The sequence below is a fragment of the Acanthopagrus latus genome, chromosome 17, assembly GCF_904848185.1.
Source record: "Acanthopagrus latus isolate v.2019 chromosome 17, fAcaLat1.1, whole genome shotgun sequence".
Classification (NCBI taxonomy): domain Eukaryota; kingdom Metazoa; phylum Chordata; class Actinopteri; order Spariformes; family Sparidae; genus Acanthopagrus; species Acanthopagrus latus.
In genome coordinates, this window is record NC_051055.1 from 21460664 (window position 1) to 21483590 (window position 22927).

At 37.2% G+C, this 22927-nt stretch overlaps 2 protein-coding genes across 9 annotated transcripts; both read right to left on the reverse strand.

The window, feature by feature from the left end:
• Positions 1 to 903: 903 nt before the first annotated feature.
• Positions 904 to 8882, reverse strand: LOC119006550 (carcinoembryonic antigen-related cell adhesion molecule 5-like). Its single transcript, XM_037075378.1, has 14 exons — positions 8807 to 8882; positions 7853 to 8173; positions 7187 to 7465; positions 6795 to 7058; positions 6264 to 6545; positions 5787 to 6056; positions 5108 to 5386; positions 4491 to 4757; positions 4129 to 4407; positions 3135 to 3389; positions 2910 to 3021; positions 1791 to 1822; positions 1575 to 1655; positions 904 to 1315 (listed from the first exon to the last, which is right to left on the reverse strand). The coding sequence occupies exons 1-14, from the start codon at positions 8850 to 8852 to the stop codon at positions 1311 to 1313; spliced, it is 2772 nt and encodes a 923-aa protein (XP_036931273.1). The 5' UTR covers positions 8853 to 8882; the 3' UTR covers positions 904 to 1310.
• A 2640-nt stretch (positions 8883 to 11522) lies between these two features.
• On the reverse strand, positions 11523 to 22435 carry LOC119006555 (carcinoembryonic antigen-related cell adhesion molecule 1-like). Of its 8 annotated transcripts, XR_005070837.1 has the most exons (13): positions 22309 to 22435; positions 21367 to 21687; positions 19822 to 20097; positions 19082 to 19333; positions 18368 to 18482; positions 17615 to 17652; positions 17247 to 17309; positions 16901 to 16930; positions 16700 to 16720; positions 16519 to 16572; positions 16152 to 16202; positions 13574 to 13673; positions 13476 to 13493 (listed from the first exon to the last, which is right to left on the reverse strand). XR_005070837.1 is itself a non-coding variant. In XM_037075393.1 (12 exons), the coding sequence occupies exons 1-11, from the start codon at positions 22352 to 22354 to the stop codon at positions 16174 to 16176; spliced, it is 1245 nt and encodes a 414-aa protein (XP_036931288.1). In that variant the 5' UTR covers positions 22355 to 22435; the 3' UTR covers positions 13624 to 13703; positions 16152 to 16173. The 8 variants fall into 8 exon arrangements, 7 of the variants coding, with proteins under 7 accessions (XP_036931289.1, XP_036931291.1, XP_036931292.1 ...); XM_037075393.1 differs by lacking the exon at positions 13476 to 13493 and having other exon boundaries at positions 13624 to 13703; XM_037075392.1 differs by lacking the exons at positions 13476 to 13493; positions 13574 to 13673 and adding an exon at positions 14601 to 15938.
• Positions 22436 to 22927: the final 492 nt, after the last annotated feature.

The window sequence follows — 22927 nt, forward strand, 5'->3', positions numbered from 1 at the left end:
AACTAGTTTTCTCACATGTTTTTATTTTTTTATAAAAAAAAATGTTCATCCCTACACAGCTCATGATGTCAAGGACTCAACAGACAACACACACAACAGCTGCATGTTTTGTGTTTATAGAGCGACTGAAGCCTGCAGTCGCACATTACACACTGTATGTGATCTCTGCAGTGAACTTCTGTGATCTCACAGGCGTGCGAGGAACATCACAGAGCATGGAAATATCTTCTAGTGATTGTTCAGTGTTACAGTATTTGCTGCATGTGCATGTCGGCACCACTGAGTCTGCCTTCGGTCTCTCTGTCTGCTTTCATCAAATGATAAAACACACAAGCAGCGGATGTGAAACAAGACTACGCATCTAAAAGACAAAATAAATGGAGGTCAACACACACGTAACTGTTCAGAGTGGCACATTAACATTATGTTACTTTAATGTTTTCTGATTTGGCTCATGTCAGTCAGGCGGTACGGTTGAGTAAACATGGAGGATTTTACGAGATGTAAAACAGTGGCTTCTCTGAGCTGTAAAATATTAACTCATTTAACAGCTGACAGATAAGGCCCGGCAGTAGCTACACTCTGTCGAGGTCACAGGTCAGCCCAGTTGAAAGATCTAAACGCCTTTCATCCTTTTACAGCTCAAAGATGGTGAACATGAAAAGATGCTAAATATCCGCAATGTGGTGCTGTTGTTGTCGTTAGCAAGCTGATGTTAGCGTTCAGCCTAGAGCACCACATGGAGCCTGAGAACAGCCTCACAGTGCAGCTTGCAGCTTTATATCGTCTGCTTCTGCAGACACTGGCTACACTCGTCTATAGTGGAGTGTTGTTGTTCTAGTTGTGGTGAAGGATGTTATTCTAGAAAAGATGGGAGCAGATAACAGGTGAAGGTGGCTTCATGTGTTATAATCATCTTTAATAATACAATCTTTTGGCCCGGTCTTTGTGACAGATGAACTCGACACTTTGTATAACTTGTTTATTGAATGAACACATATTTACATGACATGTACGATAAAAGACATGCTCAATTACTTTATTAAGTAACCGCTTAAATAAATAACAATCATCTGAATTATTTACAGCTATTGCAATATATAACATATTATATGCACAACCATCAGACTTTATCATAAAATATGGTTACATAAAGCTCAAACATCAAACTCAGCAGGATGAACAGTAATCTGAAGAAGGCATTACATGGTTTGTTTGAATAAATACATTAAAAAACAATTCCATTGCTCTTTTTCTTTTTGAGACTGTTGATCTTGGAAACTGCGGAAGGCTTCTTTTGATTGTGCTGTTTATGCTGCAGGAGGAAAAGTTAACAGATGATTACAAAGAGGATTCAGAGTTTTGATATAACAGCAGCACGCCTACAGTGTTGCTGAACTCAAGCAAGGTGTCATTTCTGAACAAAGAGAGAGCAACTGAGAATACAGAAAGACTGCAACTGGAAATACACGAGTTGTTGTTTGTGGCACTCAGTCAATATATTGATTAAGTAAGACCACAGGTATGAAAACTCAAAGAAAACACATCCTGGCTGCTTCTCACACTCAGCTCACCTTCATAGGTAGACAAGTCGCTACGTGATGTCCGTGAGATCTTATAAATGTCTGAATGTCTCTGCTTCACACTTAATTTTTCTAGGGGATGAAAACAGCGACTGTTAAATCTCATGATTCATTATCACTATTATGGCACCATTATGATTGAGAAATAAGTCATTCCATTGTCATCGCCTGATACAGTGAGACAAGATAAGACTTGAACTTACTCACCTTTCTGATGTGCTGGATAAATGCTGTTCACTCTGAAAAACATGAAAGTGGGGCGTTGTTAAAATGTGACCAGCCCGACGTTGCGCAAAAGTCAAATGATTATTTCAACCAGCCAACCAATTTCCACTTTATAGAACTGTATTAACTTCAATGAGGCATTAAGAACTCTTGTGGCTCAGAAGTTAATGTTAAATCGAAAAACAGCTGAGGCATACAAATCTTCAAAAAGTTACTTAACCAGCATCAATTAAAACATTAATCTATGTCTGTTTGAGTCTTGTATGTGCTAAGTGACCAGAAAAATGGAAATATTAACATCCACTGAGAAATATTATGTAATATATATGTCAACATTTGACCATACATACAGTACATTGTAATTTTGCTTCAAGAATATATTAAAAAATATGAAGTATGTACATTTTGATGATACATAATTGATATACACAGACATTTATCAAAAATAGCAATGATCTGTGTATTTGTTGATAAATATTGAAAACATCCTTCAATAAAACATTGCAAGTATATCATGAAATAGTATAGAAATAGTATTTCTACACGTATGAAGATGAAACTATTTTAAAACACAAGCTTGTGCTGATGATTGTTTCAATGTAATATGTAATTGTAAGGTGAACATATTGTCATAACACTGTTTAAATGGCACAAATGATGAAAAAAGGGTATAAGGGTATACGGGTTATAATTCAGTCCAATATAATATAATAACATGATATTTAATTAATGTTGTCTCTGTCTCAATTAAGTTTTAACTGAAATCTACACTGATTTCTGAGGCTGTAGCTGAAAGGTGTTTCAAATATTTTGCTCTCTTTGAGCTTTTGATATGATGCAGTTCAAAAATCAAAATGTACAGCCTCAAAAGAGCTGCCATCAATTTTGGTCAACACATAATAACGTTTTCATTCTATGTAAAATTAACTATGAAACTAAAACCAGGGTCTTGAGCAGCATTTCACCAACCGAGTTAATCTTCCATTAGTTAGGCTACAGCTATCATAACCAAATGTAATCACTGCAAGGACATTTATGACATTTTGTGCCTATGTACAATTGTATGTAAAAGTTTTTCAGCAGAAATCACAAGTTGCTTACCTTCTCCTCCTCACTACATAATACACAATTATTCCACACACTGTTGCAATTACAAGACAACATGCAGCCGTTATGATAGTTGCTGTTCCCACAAGAGCTGAGCAGTCACAGTCTGAGAAATCAAAGAAAAAATCCCAATTAATCCAAAATGAATGTTTCCTCACCCAAAACACACATCTCATTAATATTAATGTTTGTCTCCATCAGTTTTTCTTTGTCACATACCTACAACAGTTAGCTCATGGGTAACTGTTCGAGTCTGCCCTGTCACAGCGTTCACAGCAGTGCAGGTGTACGTCCCACTATCAGAGACTGTGATGGAAGGTAGGACGTACACAGCCTCATGAAAACTAGTTGGATTTCCATTAAACAGCCACGTGAAGGTTGCTGATGGTACAGACGCGGTGGAGCAGTACAACATGGTGAAATCTCCAACATGGGCAGATTTAGGTCCTTTGATGGCGGCGTTGTCAGGTCCATCTGGAACACAAGCGAAGCGAGTGGTATTACATTCTTGGCTTTCAGACTTATTGTTACAAAGCTCATTGTGGACCTTTGCCTTTACAATTGAAAAATCTGAATCACAATTAAAAAGTGAAGCACTCAACAAACTTCAGGAACTTTGTTGCCTGGAAGGAAATTCAGGTTGCCTCAACAAAACTAATGTTGTGTAGCCTGATTTATGTAATATCTTATTTTAACTAATAAGGTGGGAAATTGATTTTTAATTGCAGGATTTTCTGATTTATGGAGTGATAAAAAAGATATCCAAAAATCACCCCTGTAGAAACTTTCAACTCTAATATATCAACAAAATGAGACAAGAATTTTTAACCATGCCTCATCCAAAGTTCTGAATATAAAAGTTGATATGTATTAGTAAACCTTGTACCCCATTCATGTGTAGTGTCTTATCCACACACAGTCCATAGCGCTATCAGCACTCTGATGTTTAGTATAATAGGTGAATTTTAAAATAAGTATAATAAATAATACGTTTATGAATTTAATCTAGAAAGCTGGCAAGAACAGCTTTACTGGTACAGTTCAATATGCATCCTTTCTAATTCTTTCCTCTATGAAGATACTTTAAGTACTATTGTTACATCTGGAAAGGAGGAACAAATAATTAATATTACACATAAAATATAAGATTTACACTTTGATGGTCTTTCAGTTTGTACATGGAGACTGATTTTTCTTGTTCGCTTGAACTCACATTGGATGAATAGATAGACTGGCTGGCTGATTTCACCAGTGACACCATTGGACACGTTGCACCTGAACGGCCCCTGGTCATACCGGGTCACATTAATCATAGTGAGAGTGGCGCCTCCATCAGTGAGCTGAATTCTGTCACTTTGTGTAACCTCAGTGCTGCCGTTCATCCAGAGGAAAGAGAGAGAGGATCCAGAGGAGGAGCAGGACAGACTGACCGAGCTGCTGAACTCAAAGAGGTGTGTGTTGTTTGAAGCCACTACCACACCCGAGACTGGTGCTGTGGGGGAAACAGAAAAAAAAAAGTGGTTAGCAGCAATTATTCAAATGTTAAACCATTTAACTATATCTATTCTAACGTACCCAGTACAGAGATGACTGCAGGCTGAGATGTTTGATTTCTCATAGTTTTGTTGTTAAAGGCCTGACAGCTGTAGTTTCCACTCTGACTCATCTGAATGTTCACCAGTCTGAGCTCTGGTCCAGTATCAGGCAGCAGGTCCCCATTCAGAAACCAGTGAAGCTGGGCAGAGGGTCTGGAGTCAGCTGAGCAGGACAGGCCGATGTCTGATCCTTCCTCATAATGTTCTTGCGACGGAGACAGCTGCAAATTAATGTTTTCTGGGCCAACTGGGGGAAAAAAGACATAAAACAGCATGGTCACCGATTAAAGAAGAGTAGCTTGAGAAAAGCTGTTTGTTGCATTCAGCTTGTCTCAGTGTGGAGGCTTCATTACTGTTTTTTAAATGCCGAGCTGCATCATTAAACTAAATCCAGCTGTCATTTACTCAGTACGAGTCAAACGCTGGTAACAATCAAACAGCAAGGAGCACCATAACACGTCATTTAGATGAAACCACTGCTGAAACGATGGCTGTAATAATCATGAATCAACCTGCAGATTTAATGATCTGCCAAGCATTCGCATGCAGGTGCTGTAACTTTAAAGACTGATCATGCAGGCAAGCTCTGCAACTCACAGCTGATGGAGAGCTCCACTGGATCGCTGGTGTAATTACTGAAGTTATTGAACACATGACACACGAAAGGCCCCTGGTCGTAGCGGGTCACGTTGATTATAGAGAGAATGGAGCCCCCGTCGGTGAGCTGGACTCTGTCGCTGGCTGTGACCTCAGAGCTGCCGTTCAGCCAGAGGAAAGAGAGGTAAGATCCAGAGGCGGAGCAGGACAGACTGACGGAGCATCCCGGCTCCGACAGGTCTGTGGTGTTGGGAGTTATCACAACATTGGAGACTTCCGCTGTGGGTAGAAAAAAAACAAAATAACAAAAGAAATAGTTAGCATCTGCAAAAAGCAAATGCTCTACGTTCTATGTGTTAAAAATGTAACAGTCATTTTTTTTACCATTTAGATAATTACTATAGCCCTTGAAATAACCTGTATTTACAAGAGAACTTCATCTATAATTTATTTCTCTTTTCTTCTTCAGTCTTTTTCCTTCTTATTTAAATTGGTACCTGATTCATACAACGACACTGCAGTGTAAATTGCAGGCTGTTTCATAAATTGATTTCTTTTCAAACTCTCTGACTACTTAAAAAAATCATCTTTTCAAAAGCCAGAGAGACACTAAAAGCCTGCATTAAGTGTTAGGTGCTGTTCCAGCCCTTAGCAACAAAAGGTGTGTCATCCAACTTACACTTTAGCACAAGGACAGCTACAGACTGTGATGTTTGATTTCTCATAGTGATGTTGTTAAAGGCCAGACAGCTGTAGTTTCCACTCTCACTGATATGGATGTTTGTCAGTCTGAGCTCTGGTCCGGTGTCAGGCAGCAGGTCTCCATCCAGAAACCAGTAAACCTGGGGAGCAGGTCCGGAGTCAGTTGAGCAGATCAGGCTGACGTCTGACCCTTCGTCATAGTACTCTTGTGATGGGGACAGCGTCAGATTTATATTTTCTGGGCCAACTGCGGCAAGAAACATAAAAAGATAAGGTCACCAATAAAAAATGGGGAATAAACTGCCACAAAAAGAACATGACAGATAAATAATGTTCATAGCGTGAGGCGAAGGGAGTATATGACATGAAGCTTAATGACTCACTGTCAGTCATAGAGCTGGACAATTTAAACTACTGATATGATGTGAGATGAACATGCAGGTTAGTAACTCACAGTGGATGGAGAGGGTTACTGGATCACTGGTTTCAGTGCTCACAAGATTGGACACATGACACATAAATGGTCCCTGGTCATAGCGGGTCACGTTGACTATCGTGAGGGTGGCGCCTCCATCGGTGAGCTGAACTCTGTCGCTTTGTGTAACCTCAGAGCTGCTGTTCAGCCAGAGGAAAGAAGGGGAGGATCCAGAGGCGGAGCAGGACAGACTGATGGAGCCACTGCTGGACTCCAAGATGTCTGTGGTGCTGGCATTCACCTTCACGTTGGATACTGGAGCTGTGGGATGAAAAAGTATTCATTGTTCAGACTACTGTTACATGTTAATGGCCCAACAGTGGTGCTGGAGCAGTCATTTAATTCCACATAAACTTATTCATAATGAGCTAAAATATATCAGGTGAGAGAGTATCCAACTCTTCTCATTACTTGATAAGCATCATAAAAATCTGAAAGGTTTTTCTCTTCTGTCAACATTAAAAAGCCATTTTATTGAATGCGACTGTAAAAGTTTTCATTGCAACTTACCCAACACAGTCACAGCTGAAGGCTGAGATGTTTCATATCTCATAGTCTTGTTGTTGAAGGCCTGACAGCTGTAGTTTCCACTCTGACTCATCTGGATGTTCACCAGTCTGAACTCCTGTCCAGTGTCAGACAACGTGTCTCCATTCAGAAGCCAGTAAAACACAGCAGCCGGTCTGGAGGCAGCTGAGCAGGACAGGCTGATGTTTGATCCTTCCACGTAGTATTCTTGTGATGGAGATGTCAAATTAATATTTTCTGGGCCATCTGCAGTGTGGCATAATGGAAAGAGGACAAGAAAACAAGAGAGAATCACCTATAAAAGGTTTGTAAGCTGAGAAAAAAAGGTATCTGAAGGAACATGCATCATCTGAGGATTAGATTTAGTAACTCACAGCTGATGGAGAGGCTCAGTGGATCAGTGGTGTCATTACTGACAAGATTGGACACATGACACCTGAACGGTCCCTGGTCATAGCGGGTCACGTCGACTATAGTGAGGGTGGCGCCTCCATCGGTGAGCTGAACTCTGTTACTTGCTGTAACTTCAGAGCTGCTGTTCAGCCAGAGGAAAGAAGGGGAGGATCCAGAGGCGGAGCAGGACAGACTGACGGAGCCGCTGAGCTCCACCAAGTCTGTGCTGCTGGTAGTTACAACTACGTTAGAGATCGGCACTGTGGGTAGATACACAACAATTACTAGGAGTTGCAAATGGAAGACTGCACAAATCACTTGCTCCTTTCCACCCAGTGGGTGTCACTTTTTAAATCTACCTCTTAAAGCACATGTGTCAAACTGATCCAGTAAAGGGCCGCTGTGGCTGCAGGTTTTCATTCCAACCAAGCAAGAACGCATCTGATTTGGATCAGCCAACCAATCAGCCAACCAAGTAAGAACACACCTGATTTGGATCAGGTGTGTTCTTGCTTGGTTGGAATGAAAACCTGCAGCCACAGCGGCCCTTTACTGGATCAGTTTGACACCACTGTAAGGATCAAGATATTTACAAGATTTTCTGTATGTTTTTAATTCAGGGGGGAGAAAGTAATCTAACAACTTACTTTGCACAACCAGTCTGCAGTTCCCCTTCTGCGCTGCTCCAGCATTTGATATAATGGTGACAGTGTAATCTCCAGTGTCATTAAGAGTCAGATCCCTGAGCTCCAGAGATCCAGTGGTGGGGAAGAGGGTGATCCTGTCTGTATACGCTGGGTCTGTTATGTTTATAGCAGTCTGGGATGTTATTATATTAACATCAGAAAAACTCCAGGTCACTACCAGGAAAGGTGTTTCTGGTGGAGTCACTGTTGTGGTGAACTTCACTGTTTCTCCAACAGCTGCAGTAAGACCGTCGGGTAGCACGCCATCTCCATGGCTTAAACCTGGAGGAGACAGATGTTTGGATATGTGTGAAAGAGACCAAGGTGGCAGAATTCTCTAAACTGGAAGAATGTGATCAATTGAAGAAATATTTGAATACACAAGAAATAATCATTAAAAAAATTCAGTCTTCAAAACTATCAGACTCAGAGAGGTGTCATCTCTACTCTACTGCAACTGTAAATACGCACCAAAGCACTGGCTGATACACGATGGTGATTTAAGTATCGGAATGATTAGCTGGCAAAGCTTATCTCTGTAATCCCAGGCGACAAATTTTACAGTAAAAACGATTATAACAAAGGTCATAAGTGTACTGTCAACTAGCAAGTCTTCATATTTAAACTGACATTATCAAGTTTAATTCCAATATTTGCAGAGGATTATTAAAATCTAAATCAAGGCCGTACTAATGATATTTTGATTATTGAAAATAAATCACTGCTCAGTAATTAAGTTTTGTAATAATTTTCTGAATGAATAATAATGTAATACTGTTGCAGCAAGACTTTGGTCACAGCTGATGAGAAAATTTGATATGAAACCTCTTTTAATATTAGACTGTAAAAATCAACATTATAAAATATATATATTTAATGCTTTTTTTAACCTGAATAATTGTGGTGAAAGCTCACCTGAGATGGCTCCCAAGATGATCAACAGAGCCACAGGTGTTTCCATTTCTCCTGCAGTCTTGGGGAATGTAGAAAGTGTTTTTTTTACAGAGGAGGTGCTGTAACTGTAGTCAGTGTCTGAGGGGAGGGATCATGGACTTCATCACCTGTTACAACCTTTACTTCTTTTGTGGTGCCTCTCTCTGGACAATAACCAATGATCAATAGCCATACAGATAACGTGAGATGCTGTTATTCCTATCTGATCAGTTAACAGGTGCATGCATATCAATCATCCAGGACAGTGACGAAACAAAAAAATGCAAAGGTAGCTTTCAAAACCCTCAAGTGAATTGAAGTGTTTCACATGAACTACACTTCATTTACTCATGAGCACACAGCAACACGGCAAAACATTGTGTCTGCAAAATCTGATGTCATTATATATTCATATACATACAGATGCAGGTGCTGCATATGTATGAAATCGCTGTTATTGGTTCATCTTTCATCACTTTTACTTTAATGTACTGTCATTGCTACAATCTCTGAGCTTTGAGCAGTTATTTCTGACAAACCATACAGAGGAGAGGTGATGTCAGGTAATTTACATACTTTAGCGGTAAAATAAATCTGTAAATCTACTGGTTATGTTTTTATTAGTATTGGACTCAAATTCAAGACTAAATTATTATTATTAATATCATTTTAAAATCAGTCCTACAATAAATTCTTCATTAATAAAGTTCACATTGAAGTAGTGACAAAGAAAATAGTTTTCAATGGTCCTCGTCTTTTTATTTTATGTATGGTTATGTTTATTTGTGTTGATGACATGAAATATTCCTGCTCTCTGACATTTTCTCACGTAGTCATATTTGTACAGGTTGCTGCTGCCCACACAATATATCACACTGATATGATTTATTTACAACACAGTGCACTCAGTGTGGTAATAGCAGTAAAATCATAAGCGGTACATGATGTGCTGTTGCTGTGGTTGTTATTAGCTGTTTAAGTAGTTTATTTATTAGTGACACAGACAACTTGAAGGGCTTTACCTATATAACATATATACCATACATACCTATTATTTTGGGAGATTTGTCACTCATCAATGTTTATGATTGAAACACATGTGCAACACACTGATAACATATATGGAATTATAGGTATGACAGCCGTTAAGCACATATGCACATTTTTTGTGTTATCTTGGTTGTTTAAGCATAGCAAAAAAAAAAAAAAAAAGTTTATCTTAGAGTATGTTACACAACAGCAGCACAATAGATCATTTGTGCAAGTGCAAATCAGCCTTTCCAGGTTTGATAAAACTTTATAATGGCTATAATTTGATAAGCACTCAATAGTCACATTGTATTATGTCATAAAAAAAAAACAAACAAAAAAAAACAGTTCTCGCAGGCAGATTAAGGAAAAAATAAATGATACTTCTGTAGGAGAGAAGAAATGCAGCTGTGGAAAAGTTCTCTAAATAAAGAAATGCAAAAATATAGGTGTGGAACATAAAAAAATGATTGCTGTAATATTTTCTAGAGCACGAGTACATACTGCCGTCCATACATCTAACTGTTTTAAGTTCATGCTAAACAACTGGCAGCTCACAGACTAACAACAACAACAACAACAACAAAAACTAACAAAGTTTTGACCTTGGATTTTTAATTAATGGAATTTACAAGACTCAAACCAATAACCTCCTTCAAATATAAAAAAAAAAACGTGTTTTCCTGTTTGTTCTATACATATTCATATGTGTTATAGACAGTATGCAAAACTAATAAAGCAGAGGAAAAAGCGTGTTGTTACAACACATTTAAATGTAAAGCTTTACAGATCATACACAATGAATGGAAAACATTTTGAAACTTTTTTCAGATTTGTACCTTCTAAAAAAGTTGTACACACACTTACTCACTACATATCTTGGGATCTTTTTCTTTTTTTCCCATGAAAATACAGATTTGGTCATGTTTCCTTATGAGCAGTAATTCAAACTAATACTTAAAATTCCGAATCATTAATAATAACTACATATTCTAATGACTTGAATACAGGCACAGCTTTAAAGACTCAATGGTTAAATCTGATGATCCACAGACTTAATTCTGAACAGTTTCCACTGGAACTACTTTTGACTAAAGACACAATCCCTATCAGATTGATGCTGGTGAGGAAAGTGGATTATATAGATTATATTAAAAGAAAAAGCAAGTTGCTTATACATTTTCAGCTGTCCTATCCAACACACTTATGTCTTCCTGTTGAGTTTCCTCACTGCTAAAGATTCAAGAGACTTTTCACTGTAGTACTGTGAAAATCAGTGACACAATGAAAATACCATCGCACTGCCTGTTGTTAGGAAGAAGAAAAAAATACGAAAAGAAGATTATAGTTATGAAGTAGTTATTTAAGAGTTATACTATTTGAATAACTGACTAACTTCAAGACCAACTGCTAGATGCACTAGTTTCATTAACACCGGTCGGATAAAACAGAGCTATTAAACTCTCTTTCGCACCAGTTTCCATTATCTATTATTGAACACTAGTTGCATTTTTTTATGTGAATTTTTTCATCCACTTTGGTGCTGGAAAGTGTTTTGAGTATAAGACTGCTGGGAAGCTCGTGGCAGCACTCGGGTGCACCCTTGTGGAAAAAAGAGGACAGAATGGACGGTACATGATGGTGTTCATTAACACTACAGAATCTGATATAGAGTTTAATAAAAGTTTATTATGGGGACAGTTTGATAAGATGCGATCAGGATTCAGTCATTGTTGAAGAACATTAAACACTTCATCATACATTTGACACGAGAACAAAATATGTCAGGTCAGTTATACAACACCTGAAATGTTAAGTAGTGTCAAGAATGATTTATTAATCTGAAGCAGTCATGAGACTAAAGCTGCTCTGAGGACAAATTGTTCTTGTCTCGTAGATATGAGGCAACATTACAGAAATAATAGATTGCCTTAATATACAATAAAAAGAACTGAGACAGCTATTAGTCATCACACACATTAATGAATGACAGTGCTGAATAGTACAGAACATTATAAAAAATAGTGCCGGGACAAAAATAAATGTGAAGGTCCTCTAGATGTCATTCTATCATTTTTCATTCACAGCTTTATTTTATGTTAGTTTAAAGGCACACAGCAACAATTACATAGAAATGATCTGAAACAACCACAATAATTGAATGAAATGATCTCCAGAGAGAGCAAATGCAGTCTTTAGACCAACATGAGTCCCACCAAGGTCAGGACAGTGCAAACCATCATGGACATAGAACCACTGATGGAAGTAGAGGAGTCTGGATCAGAAGAAAAACACATTACTCCGTTTTTTTTCTCTCCATTATTTCCAATCACACATCAGTATAAAAATCAGAGATATATGAAAGAGAGCTCAAATACCACTCAGTGTGTGGAACACAGAGGCCTCCAGACCAGTGACGGCATTAGTGGCGGTGCAGGTGTACCTCCCCAGGTGCCACCATTCCATCTCATGGATGTAGAGCCTGGACCCATGTATCTTCTTGTTATTGAACGTCCAGACAAAATCTGCCTTCGGGAGGGAGTCAGCAGAGCAGCTGAGAGTGACACTATCCTCAAGTTCTGCTCCTATCGGTTTCTGACCGATGTCTGGTCTGTCTGGTCCATCTGGAATGAATGAGATGGAGAGAAAGATCATCTACACGGTATTTCATGATGATGAGAGTGAAGAAAAAGGCTTCTTATAAGGGTTTAAACACAACATGTAGACGTTAATACACATACTGTGGCACAATTGCAAGTACTTACAGTAGACTTTAAGGTTGCATTTGGCCGTATCAAAGCTGAAATCATTGCTGACGTTACAGAGATACTCTCCGGTGTCTTTCCTGTCCACGGGGCTGATGGACAACACTCTGTTACCATCATGGAAGCTGAATCTCTGTCCAGAAGCGAGGGGTTGGCCATCTTTCATCCACACTCTGGTAACCACGACACCACTGGCATCGCAAGTGAGGTTCACAGAGGTTTTTCCTTCAATTAAGTCTTCTGTGGGGCAGGCTGTCGGGAGTATTGACACTTTGGCTGTGCACAAAAGCATGAATGAAGATTATGAGAAACTTGACCCAAGCACTGTGATAAAATGAATAATAAAAAAGCATTGTAAATAGAAGCTGATATAATATTGGGAGTACACAAGCATTCTAGTAATGGTGCAGAAAGTGACTCTGGAGAAAGATATTTCCAGGTTGTCAAATACTGACACTTTGCATCACCTATCTTACTTCTCTCTTACAAATTGCACCTTTAAATTCTCTCCTAACATTAAATACAGCATCAGAAGAATAAATCTTACTCACTCAGCACCACCAGTTTGGCAGTTCCTTGTATCTGCGGTGCTCCGTATGGGATGATAATCAATTCGTACTCTCCGGTGTCTTTTTCAGTCAGATTTTGCAGCACCAGAGATCCAGTCGACCTGTCCAGGCTGATCCTGTTCTCATAGCCTTGTCCCACTACATCTACGCTGGTAGAGGTTACCACATTTGTGGTACCATTGAAGCTCCAAGTCAGGGCGAGAAACGGCTCAGCGGTCGGTGTCACAGATGTTGTAAAGGTCACACTTTCACCTGCCGCTCTGCGAATCGAGTCAACAGTGAGAACACCAGTTCCATGGCAAAGACCTGCTGAAACGTGGACAGAGTTAACCAACCTGCGGTTCAGTAGATGATGAGTTTGAACATCACTCCATTACATTTCTTACCTGAGGACAGGATCACAAGGATGGTTGACCTAAGAAATGTGTAGTTCATGGTGTATAACTCAGTTTGGTCCCTTTCTGATGTTAGCTGACCCTCTGCCGTCTGTGTTGGAACAAGAGTGTTGGAGTGTCCCTGAGATTATCAGCAATAAATGAAATACAACATCAAGAAGTCTGCAGGCTCGATGTGCTTAATTATTACCTCTCTTAACCCTTTGTAAGTGTGGCTCTCCAGACTTATATAACAGGCTGATAAAACGCTGGATAGCACAGTAGCACATGTACTAAGGTTAATTCTCAACTCCCTGATCAAGGGGCTGGCTTTGAGCTGGAGTTGGTCCCACTGCTGCTCGTGATAGAGTGGGTTGAATACAGAGAAAAGACTTCACTGTACATCCTGTGATTGTGTACGTGACAGTAAACCTGATCTGATTTGAAAACAAAACTCCAGGTCTGTGCTCTGAACACCAGATACTATGATAACTATTCACCACTCATTAGAGTTTGTTTATTCATTTATTAAGCAGTACTTTGAGCTAAATGCCATCATCTGCAGTTACGATGTTAATACTACTACTACTAATAACAATATTTATATGAACTTTGTCAGTCAGCGCTTTGTACTACGTTGTTGTACTATTTTTATTAGTACAATATAGTATAATATTTTAGTATAGTTTTATTTTAAATTAATAAATGCATATTTTTATTTATTTGGCACTTTCTAAAAAAAGTTTTAAAAAATGTATACAATGCTTTATATGGAAGCCAGAGAGAAATATGTCAGTTACAATAAGGAAAATAAAACCAATACAAAAAGAAATTGTAAAAAGAATTATACCAATGACAGAAAAAGAAATAAACTGTAGTAACTGTAACAATATGGAGAGAAGACATGATTGTCACACATCAGAATGCTGACTTTAATAAAAGGCTAGTACAGAATATTAAATTAAGTTTGACTTTGTCACCATCTAAGTTTACCAGTTAAGTATGCAAATTTACTGTTTGGAACCAGATGATGGCACTAGATTAAAAGTCAAGCGATCACTAAAGTGGGACATGACTGTGAACAAAATGTCACGGCAATCCAGTGACAGTTATCCAAACAACTGGAGATGTCCTGTTTAAATCAATGAATAGTTGATATTTAGTCTGGACCAAAATGGTAATTAAATTGACCAACATCACCCCGAAAATCACCACTGAATATCTTATTTTCTTAACTTGTCCTTGCCTATTAAATATCACTCATAACAGGAGCTCATCTGATCCTACTGGTGAATGATATGGAGTCAGCCGCTCACTCCATAATTAGGGTAAGTCCATGAAAAAAAATAATAAAAAAAACCTTTCACAATGAACATTTAGATCTTTAATTTGAATAATTACCAACACATCCTATCATCTCTGTTTTTGGAGCTTCTATGTCAATTGAGTACCCAACACTGCTCTAATACATAGCTATAAATATCACACATTTAATCCACTGCTGGATTAACTGCTTTCTTTTTTGTCGAACTAGGCAAAAACTGGACTATAGGATTATATTGGACTGTGAATATACACTGTCATACGATTAGTAATCTAATAAAGACGTTATAAGCCATAATTTGTCAAATTAGTTATCACCAAGAAATATGTTCTTTACTAAAAATAAATAGTGTGATATCCTAACTAAGACCTAGGCTAACAATATGAATTTTACATCAGATTAGGTCAAAACTGTAAATATTATCTATCTATATAGTCTTATGATTAACCATACACCTAAATCAAACTGTAATTAGAATTTGCTTATGATGTATTATTAGAGCTAGTAGAGGATATACCATACTTTGACACTGCTGGACTGAATTATCCTTTGACTGCAAAACAAATAGGACATCCTCGTACATTATTACATACAATTTAACAAGTATATGCAATACAAAAAACAAATCCAAGACCATATCAGATCCAAAATCTATTAATTAGATGCTATTTTACCCTTTCTACAAGATAATACTGTAGACAGCTCGCCTAATGCTACCAAACATGGACCAACTGTGGCTTAAATAGACACAGTCTGATCTGACAAATGCAGTGCCATATTAATAATGGTCAGACAGTTTAGAGGATGACACATTTATGTGGGCTTCTTTTAACATTGTTTCACTTTATTACAGAGTAATTTATTGCCAATAAAACCTTGTTAGACCATCATTAGACATTTTTATAGGTTAATCAGTCACACAAATCTTGTATGTATTCTCATTCTTGCTAATCGTTGTTGTGTGGCCTGTCTTCCCTCCAAGGTCATCATGGCTAAGAGGACGTCGTATGGCACAGGTGCCACTTGGTGACACCTCCAGCTATTCAGTTCCTCCTGGATCAGCATACAAATATTCAACATCTATACATCTGTTTATTCTGTGATTTTGTAGGATTTGTTCTGTAAACGTGACATCTGGTGTATCCCACCTGTGTGCTTCTTTATCAGATTTCATGCTGAACTTTTTACTAAAGTCTAGTGTATTTTACTAACATTTAATGTTTCACATGTTCTATTCTCTATCAGAACATTGAGCTAAGAACATACCTTTAACATTCTCATTGTCGATTTATAGGGTCAAATACACAGGTTCTTCTCCTTCGAGGCAAAGAAAAAAAGTTTTATTACATCCAATTAATCACATATATAATTTATGTAATGGTGACAAATTGTATGTTATTCTTTATTATGTCTATATAGAATAGTGATAACGTTTACTATACACAACAACTCTTGGTGCTTATCTCTTTAAAACAATTGTATACATTGTCTCTATTGTAACAATTGTGATATACCCTAATTCTTTCTATATTCTGTCCATCTGGCCATATATGTTAGTATACAGTATAATAAAATATAACATAAAAATACATGACCCTATTCTCTAAATCAAAGCAATGAGTTAAGAACACACCTTCAGTGTTTTCATATTGGTATTGGTAAGGGACCAAGTACACAGGGTCTTCTCCTAGGAAAAAAAAAACAGGAAAAACTTTCAGTTATTCAATTGTGATATATTGTAGTTTATTCTAGATTCTAGAATCGCTTTATATGGTAGTGTAAGATGAAGTGACATCAGGTAAATACTTTATTACCAGTTTGTGGTGGTTCTTTTCCTTGTAGGAAAAAAATAAAAATCCAATTATTAATAAATAATACATTAGAATTAAATCAAATTATCAAATTATTCTGTTTATAACTATTATTATTATTCTATTATACATATTTTTTTCAGAAAAAATGCTTCTCTCATAGCCTTTCCCCTAAATCAGAACAATAAGTTAAAAAAAACTTACCTTTCATGTTCTCATATTGAAGTTGTATTTCTAAAGGGGCAAAACATTTTTTTATTACATCTGATTATTGAAACATAACATTTATATGATGTTAATTACTGCAGTTTTTTATATATTCTGTCTAACTGGCCATATATTTAACAAGATTAGGTAAAACTAGGTAAACCAACCTTTTTTCATATTTTGTGACAGTTCTTCTCCTTGTAGGCCAAAACCCTCCCAAACTTTTATTACATTTGATTACTGACATATAAAATGTATATAACTGTGACAACTTTTGGTGCTTCTCTCTCTAAAATACATTTAAGCCTTTTCTCTTATTCTGAACAGTGTCTCATAAACTTACCTTTCATATTCTCATATTGGCTCTCTTCTTCCAAAGGGATCGAATACACAGGTTCTTCCACTCCTAGACAATAAAATGTTTATTATATCAGATTATTAACATATAAAAATCATATAATTGTAATATTAGGTAATATATTCTTTATTCTGTCTATCTTGCCATACACACACACACACACACACACACACACATATTCATTTATATTCATATATATAAATATGAATATATATATATATATATATATATATATATATATATATATATATATATATATATATATATATATATATATATATATATATATATATATATATATATATATATGATAATGTAAGTGTATGATGAAGTGACATTTGGTAAAAACTGACCTTTTCTCCCCGGCTGTGGCTGAGCTTTGTTGTGGATTCTAAAAAAAAGAGAAAAAAAAATGTGGTCATGCATTCAGATGCTATTCAAAATTCCAACAGTAACAGTAATGTGTTTTGTGATGTTCTAGTGTTTAGTATAAGATTTTCCAGTGATCTCCAGTGTATGTCTATAATCACATTTTAACTAAAACTTCTGTTAACATTCATCCAATGTCCAGCCATATTTTTTTGCTGTTTAGTTATTGTTAAGACCAGATTATGTTGAGTGTACTATATATTGTCAGAGTAAAATTGGTTATAATGTTATATAAAGTCAGACACCTATTGAGAAATGATTAAAAAAGAAGTTTATTGTTAGTATTACTATGAGGGTTTTTTTTTTTTTATAAATAGGCAAGTGACCCTTTGTTGAACTTCATCCTTTTGAGTGATAAGTAATCAAAGTTCATAGTTCCACATTTCCCATCTGTTCTTCTGTTGTTATGGGGAAGTTTTAGTTCCTCCTTCCCCTTCAAACCATCTCCTTTCTAATGACATGACTGAATGGACTTTCTTGACTCAAAAGTCTGTCTACATTTCTTGTCTGTCTATTTTTACATTTGCATATTTCATGTTTCTGATCCCGACTACATCTGATTTTTTTACGTCACCAGCCTGGTCTCTGAGCTGTGCTTTTGGGTCTAAACCCAGTCATACTAAGCTGACACTTATACCAGACTTAACAAAATGCCTTCCTGTTATCTCACTACTTACTTTTCTTTATAGATGTAGTACCCTCCACCAGCAGCTGCCACACAGATGATGAAACATGCAATTACTGCTCCAGCGATGCAACCAGCCGAACTGCATGATAATTTCTCTGGGATGGCTTGAATAAAAACGGAAATATGAATATGAACATGAACAGGAACTGTCTCATGAAACCTATTGACACAAAGCATACTATAACTTCTCCCTTTATAAGTTCACAGCCAGCCAGTAAATTATTTATTTATAGATAAATTGCCTTAGGTGATGTCAGCTGTGTCAGCGTCCATTGGGGCTGAAAGCTTTCTAGTTTGTTGAAAATAAAACATGAAGGTTTGGAGTTATTGAAGATATGGAAGATTTCCATCATCTCTGATTAAGGATACAGTAGCTGCCATTTGCATGGACAAATCCAAAAGGATTCTTGGAATAAAAATAATGACCATTTCTGGTTTTGCTGTTATAGTTGTGATGATTAACTGTAAAAGGTGCAATGCAAGATTTTACTCGACTGCACTAAGTGGAGTCTTGAATTTCAAGCCATTGTTGATGCGTAACTGGCTTAAAGTAATACATCTGGAATGGGTCTGTGGGAAAAATCTTTTGGAATCCTGATAGAGAAATAATACTGTAGGCACAATATCTAACATCAACAAAATCTACAATCAACAACAACAACAACAACAACAACAACAACAATCAATCAATCAATCTTGGTACCTGTTACAATCACTTGATGCACCACTGATGATCCTCTCTCAGTTATATGATTCATGGCTTGACAGGTGTAGTTGCCACTGTCAGAAAATTCAGTGATGACTTTAGTGAACACAGATGAATTGTGTATCTCTGTCCCATTCAGTGTCCAGGTGTAACTAGCAGATGGTTCAGACTCAGCAGAACAGGTTAATTTTAAGGTCTGTTCAAAATGTATCTCACTTGGACCCGTGATTTGAACATTTTCTGGTCCATCTGAAAAACAGACATCTGTACAGTTATTAAAGCAGCACAAATAATACTGAATATAAGGGTTGTCTACCAGTGATGTGTCAGTCGCGAATGAATCAGCTCGAAGGAATGACTCTTTAACACGAACAAACTGACCCGATTCCCTGTTTCACTTCTCTCTCGTTCATTTGTTCGTTCTCACAGGCCAGTCACTATGTTGTTCACTGTTTAGCTATCGGAGTTGCAGCTATGTATTTGCCTTGAACTACAGTGTTATGTTGACTGTTAGCACGATCATTTGAGAACAAGGAGCTGAGAACTGTGCATTACATGATTCACCACTAAACAGTCTTGTACCAGAAGCGCGACTGAACGAACCAACGAACAAACCACTTTCAGTCACTGAAATGTAAAATCTTATGTTAAAGGCAGACAAATAAAACATATCAGTAACACACTGTTGTTATAGCACACATCATTTTGAACAGTCAGTGTACACTGTGGTTACTTACAGTTAACAACCATGATGTATGTAGCTTCATCATTCCTGACAGGATTTCTGATTTTACAGGAATATTCTCCACTGTCTTTTTTATTCAGACTTTTAAACGACAAAACTCTGTTGTTGTCGTAAAGCGTTATATTGTCAGTCGGAATCCAATCTGAGTCATCCTTCGTCCACAGTCTGGTAAAACCAGAGCCAGCATCAGCGTTACAGGTTAAACTGACAGAGTTCCTCTCAATCAGCAGGTTTGTTGATGGTGTGATGGCAACACCTGTTAATCGCTCTGTTTGGAAAAAAAAAAAAAAAAAAAATCACGAATAAGTGTTCACAGTTCACACACTTTATTATGGTGAAGAAAATGGTTATATTCTTGAATATCTGACTCACTGAATCACAAAACTTAATGGAACATAAAGTCCTTAATATAGCAACTACTAACATTTCCAGCATTTTACCCTCTATCTGAGACATTTCTGATAGTGGTGCCATTATTGGAATATTACGGAGCATTGATTTGAGTAAACAATTACAGATTATGTGTGTCCAACTTTCACTACTAAATACTGAATACTACATTGAGGATTGGCTCTGTGGAGGAAAAACCAACAGGTTTCATATTTGCCACCACGAGACAAAGGGAATATTGTTCTAAAGAAAGAAGTGAAGTTCCTCAATTATGGCACAATCTTTGGATTTAATGTCAGGACAGCAAACTTGTTGGGGTTGTGTCCTCATGGTTTGACGCAGTTGTGGGCCAATTTAGATAAAAGTGTCAGCTCAATAAGTATAATTAATAGTAATAATTAACATAATAAATAACACCATGATGAGTATTCATGATTGACTTTGAAGGTTTGTATTAGATCTTGGAGCTTGCATGAAGCTTGCATGAAGTAATGAAGACTAGCCTTGCATGTGACTACTCCACAAGACAGTGCAATAAAGTCTTAACCTGTTTGAGCTTCCCAAAATCAAACCTCAGACTTGAGAAATCACGATTAAAAAGAACTTGAGGCTCAACTTTGACTTGATACTGGGAGATTCAATTTTTTTGAACTTTTCAGTTGACAATATGAGGATTTGTCAACTCATTCTCCTTGTTATGCAAACAAATCTCACGTCCTTTTATTACGGTTACAACATGTGAGTTTATATTGATTAGGGTCAACAATAATGTGCAACCAAACTGCCTCTGGAGGTGAGAATTCAAATCTTAGCATTAGTATTTATACACCATTTTTTATGAGACAGAAACATTGGTTTATAGCTTGATTTGACTACAAAGGTGTCAGAAGATAAACTGCTTCTGTATTCATTTTTGGTGTTGTGTGTTTTAGATTTTTAAATAACATTTGGACAACAAATATGACTCACTGATATTGGAGGGCTTTTTATGATATGTATTTAATCTTTATTTAAACACAGTCATCTAATAATGTTGATGCATTGACAACATGTGAAACATTTCACATCTAAAATAATTAATTTAGTGTTTAATTCTTATGGTTCATCTTCTCTGTTCAGAGGAGCAGCATATTAAACATTTGCTCACCATAAACTTCCAGTCTGGTGGATCCTTCCTTTGCAAAGTCTCCCTGTGGTTGAATGAGAACTCTGTATTCTCCTCTGTCATTAAGAGTCAGATTCCTGAGCTCCAGAGACCCAGTAGCCATGGAGAGGGTGATCCTGCCTTCATACTCTGGTGCAGTTATGTTTACACCAGAAAAGGTGATAATATTTCTGCTCCCAAATGTCCAACCAATAGTTGTAAAGGGTTTTTCTGATGGAGTCAGTGTTGCAGTGAACATCACTCTCCCTCCCAGAACTGCATTCAGAGGACCATCTGGCAACACACCAGCTCCTTTGGTTAAACCTGGAACACACAGTTACAGGTCTGAGAACAACTCTAATAATTCAAGTGTTTTGCAAAATGAAGCACTGGGACAATTTCTTTAATCACAACCACAATCACACAAAATGAAGCTAAGCCTGCTAAGCAGCTGACAGAACAGACATGTTCGGGTTGTCAAAGAAGAGCCGCTAAGCATCCTCAGTCAATCACATGAAGAAAGTGAGTTTCATCTCACTGCAAAGAGAGGAAGTCTTGGAGGCACTTCATAAACAAACCAAAAAAAGCAACAACTGTGTATGCTGCTCATGTTGCTACAGTAAGTGCAATCTCGTCTGAATTTGGAGAAGACATTTGATGATGACGGTATCATAGAGGTTTCTCCATCCACAGAGCCTGTACACCTTACTAAGTTTCTCAAACACTGATATTACTAACAGTGAGACGCTGATACCATCTTATGTAAAAAACAAACACAACAAAGAAAAATGATCAACTTTTTCACAGTAAAAGAAGAATGTAAAGTAAAATAGGTACTCCGTTGTAATATGAGTCTGTTACAAATCACATATTGATGATTACATTCTGAGAAATTAGTGAATAAAAACTTGCTTTTATCTGTTGTATCAAGGGATGAGAGCTCACCTGTGATGACTCCCAGGACGATGAAGTGTATCACAGGTATTTCCATTTCATCTGCAGTATCATTCACTACGACAACAGAGGAGAAGATCACACTACTTCAGTTTCCCTTTAATGATTTCAGCTTGATGGTTGCTGATTTAAATATATGAAGATGACAAAGGGAAGTACTGGTGCAATGGAAATTTTCCCATCATACCTCTGAAACATCCATGTACCGACCAAAAAGGTCCCTCCTGCCAGATAAACTACAGTTTGACCACAGGAGGGCAGCATACTACAGCTGTTGACAAGAAGTTGCTCTGATAAAGAATTCGTCTCACAGTCCAGGCATTTTGCAGTGCAGCTCCTAGATTCATTTTCTAAATCAATTACAGTACGATTTTCAAATGCCAACTGCTCTAGAACAACTACAAAGAGGACTGTCAAAGTGTGATGACGTGTGTTGCAGAGATAACATATGAACAGGGCTGTTTATTTGTCCGTTGCCATTGACTTTTTTGAACACTGGGTGGTATTTGGATACAGGAAGGAATATAAGTGAGCTCACCAGGACAGGTGGAGGTGATTAGGACTGGCTTGTTGCTTTTGTTGTGTTGTTAGAATAAACAATTTTGCAAGT

Bases quoted from the DNA above. Each gene is read 5' to 3' on its own strand.
- LOC119006550 (XM_037075378.1), bottom strand. From the start codon at position 8,852: ATGGAAACACCTGTGGCTCTGTTGATCATCTTGGGAGCCATCTCAG. The intron at 7,466-7,852 runs GTAAGTTGTTAG...ATCTACCCACAG, and splicing joins CTGCAGACTGGTTGTGCAAA to TGCCGATCTCTAACGTAGTT. The intron at 4,408-4,490 runs GTACGTTAGAAT...TTTCCCCCACAG, and splicing joins TGCAGTCATCTCTGTACTGG to CACCAGTCTCGGGTGTGGTA.
- LOC119006555 (XM_037075391.1), bottom strand. From the start codon at position 22,354: ATGGAAATACCTGTGATACACTTCATCGTCCTGGGAGTCATCACAG. The intron at 19,334-19,821 runs GTAAGTAACCAC...TCTGTTTTTCAG, and splicing joins ATACATCATGGTTGTTAACT to ATGGACCAGAAAATGTTCAA. The intron at 18,483-19,081 runs GTACCAAGATTG...TTTTTATTCAAG, and splicing joins GCATCAAGTGATTGTAACAG to CCATCCCAGAGAAATTATCA.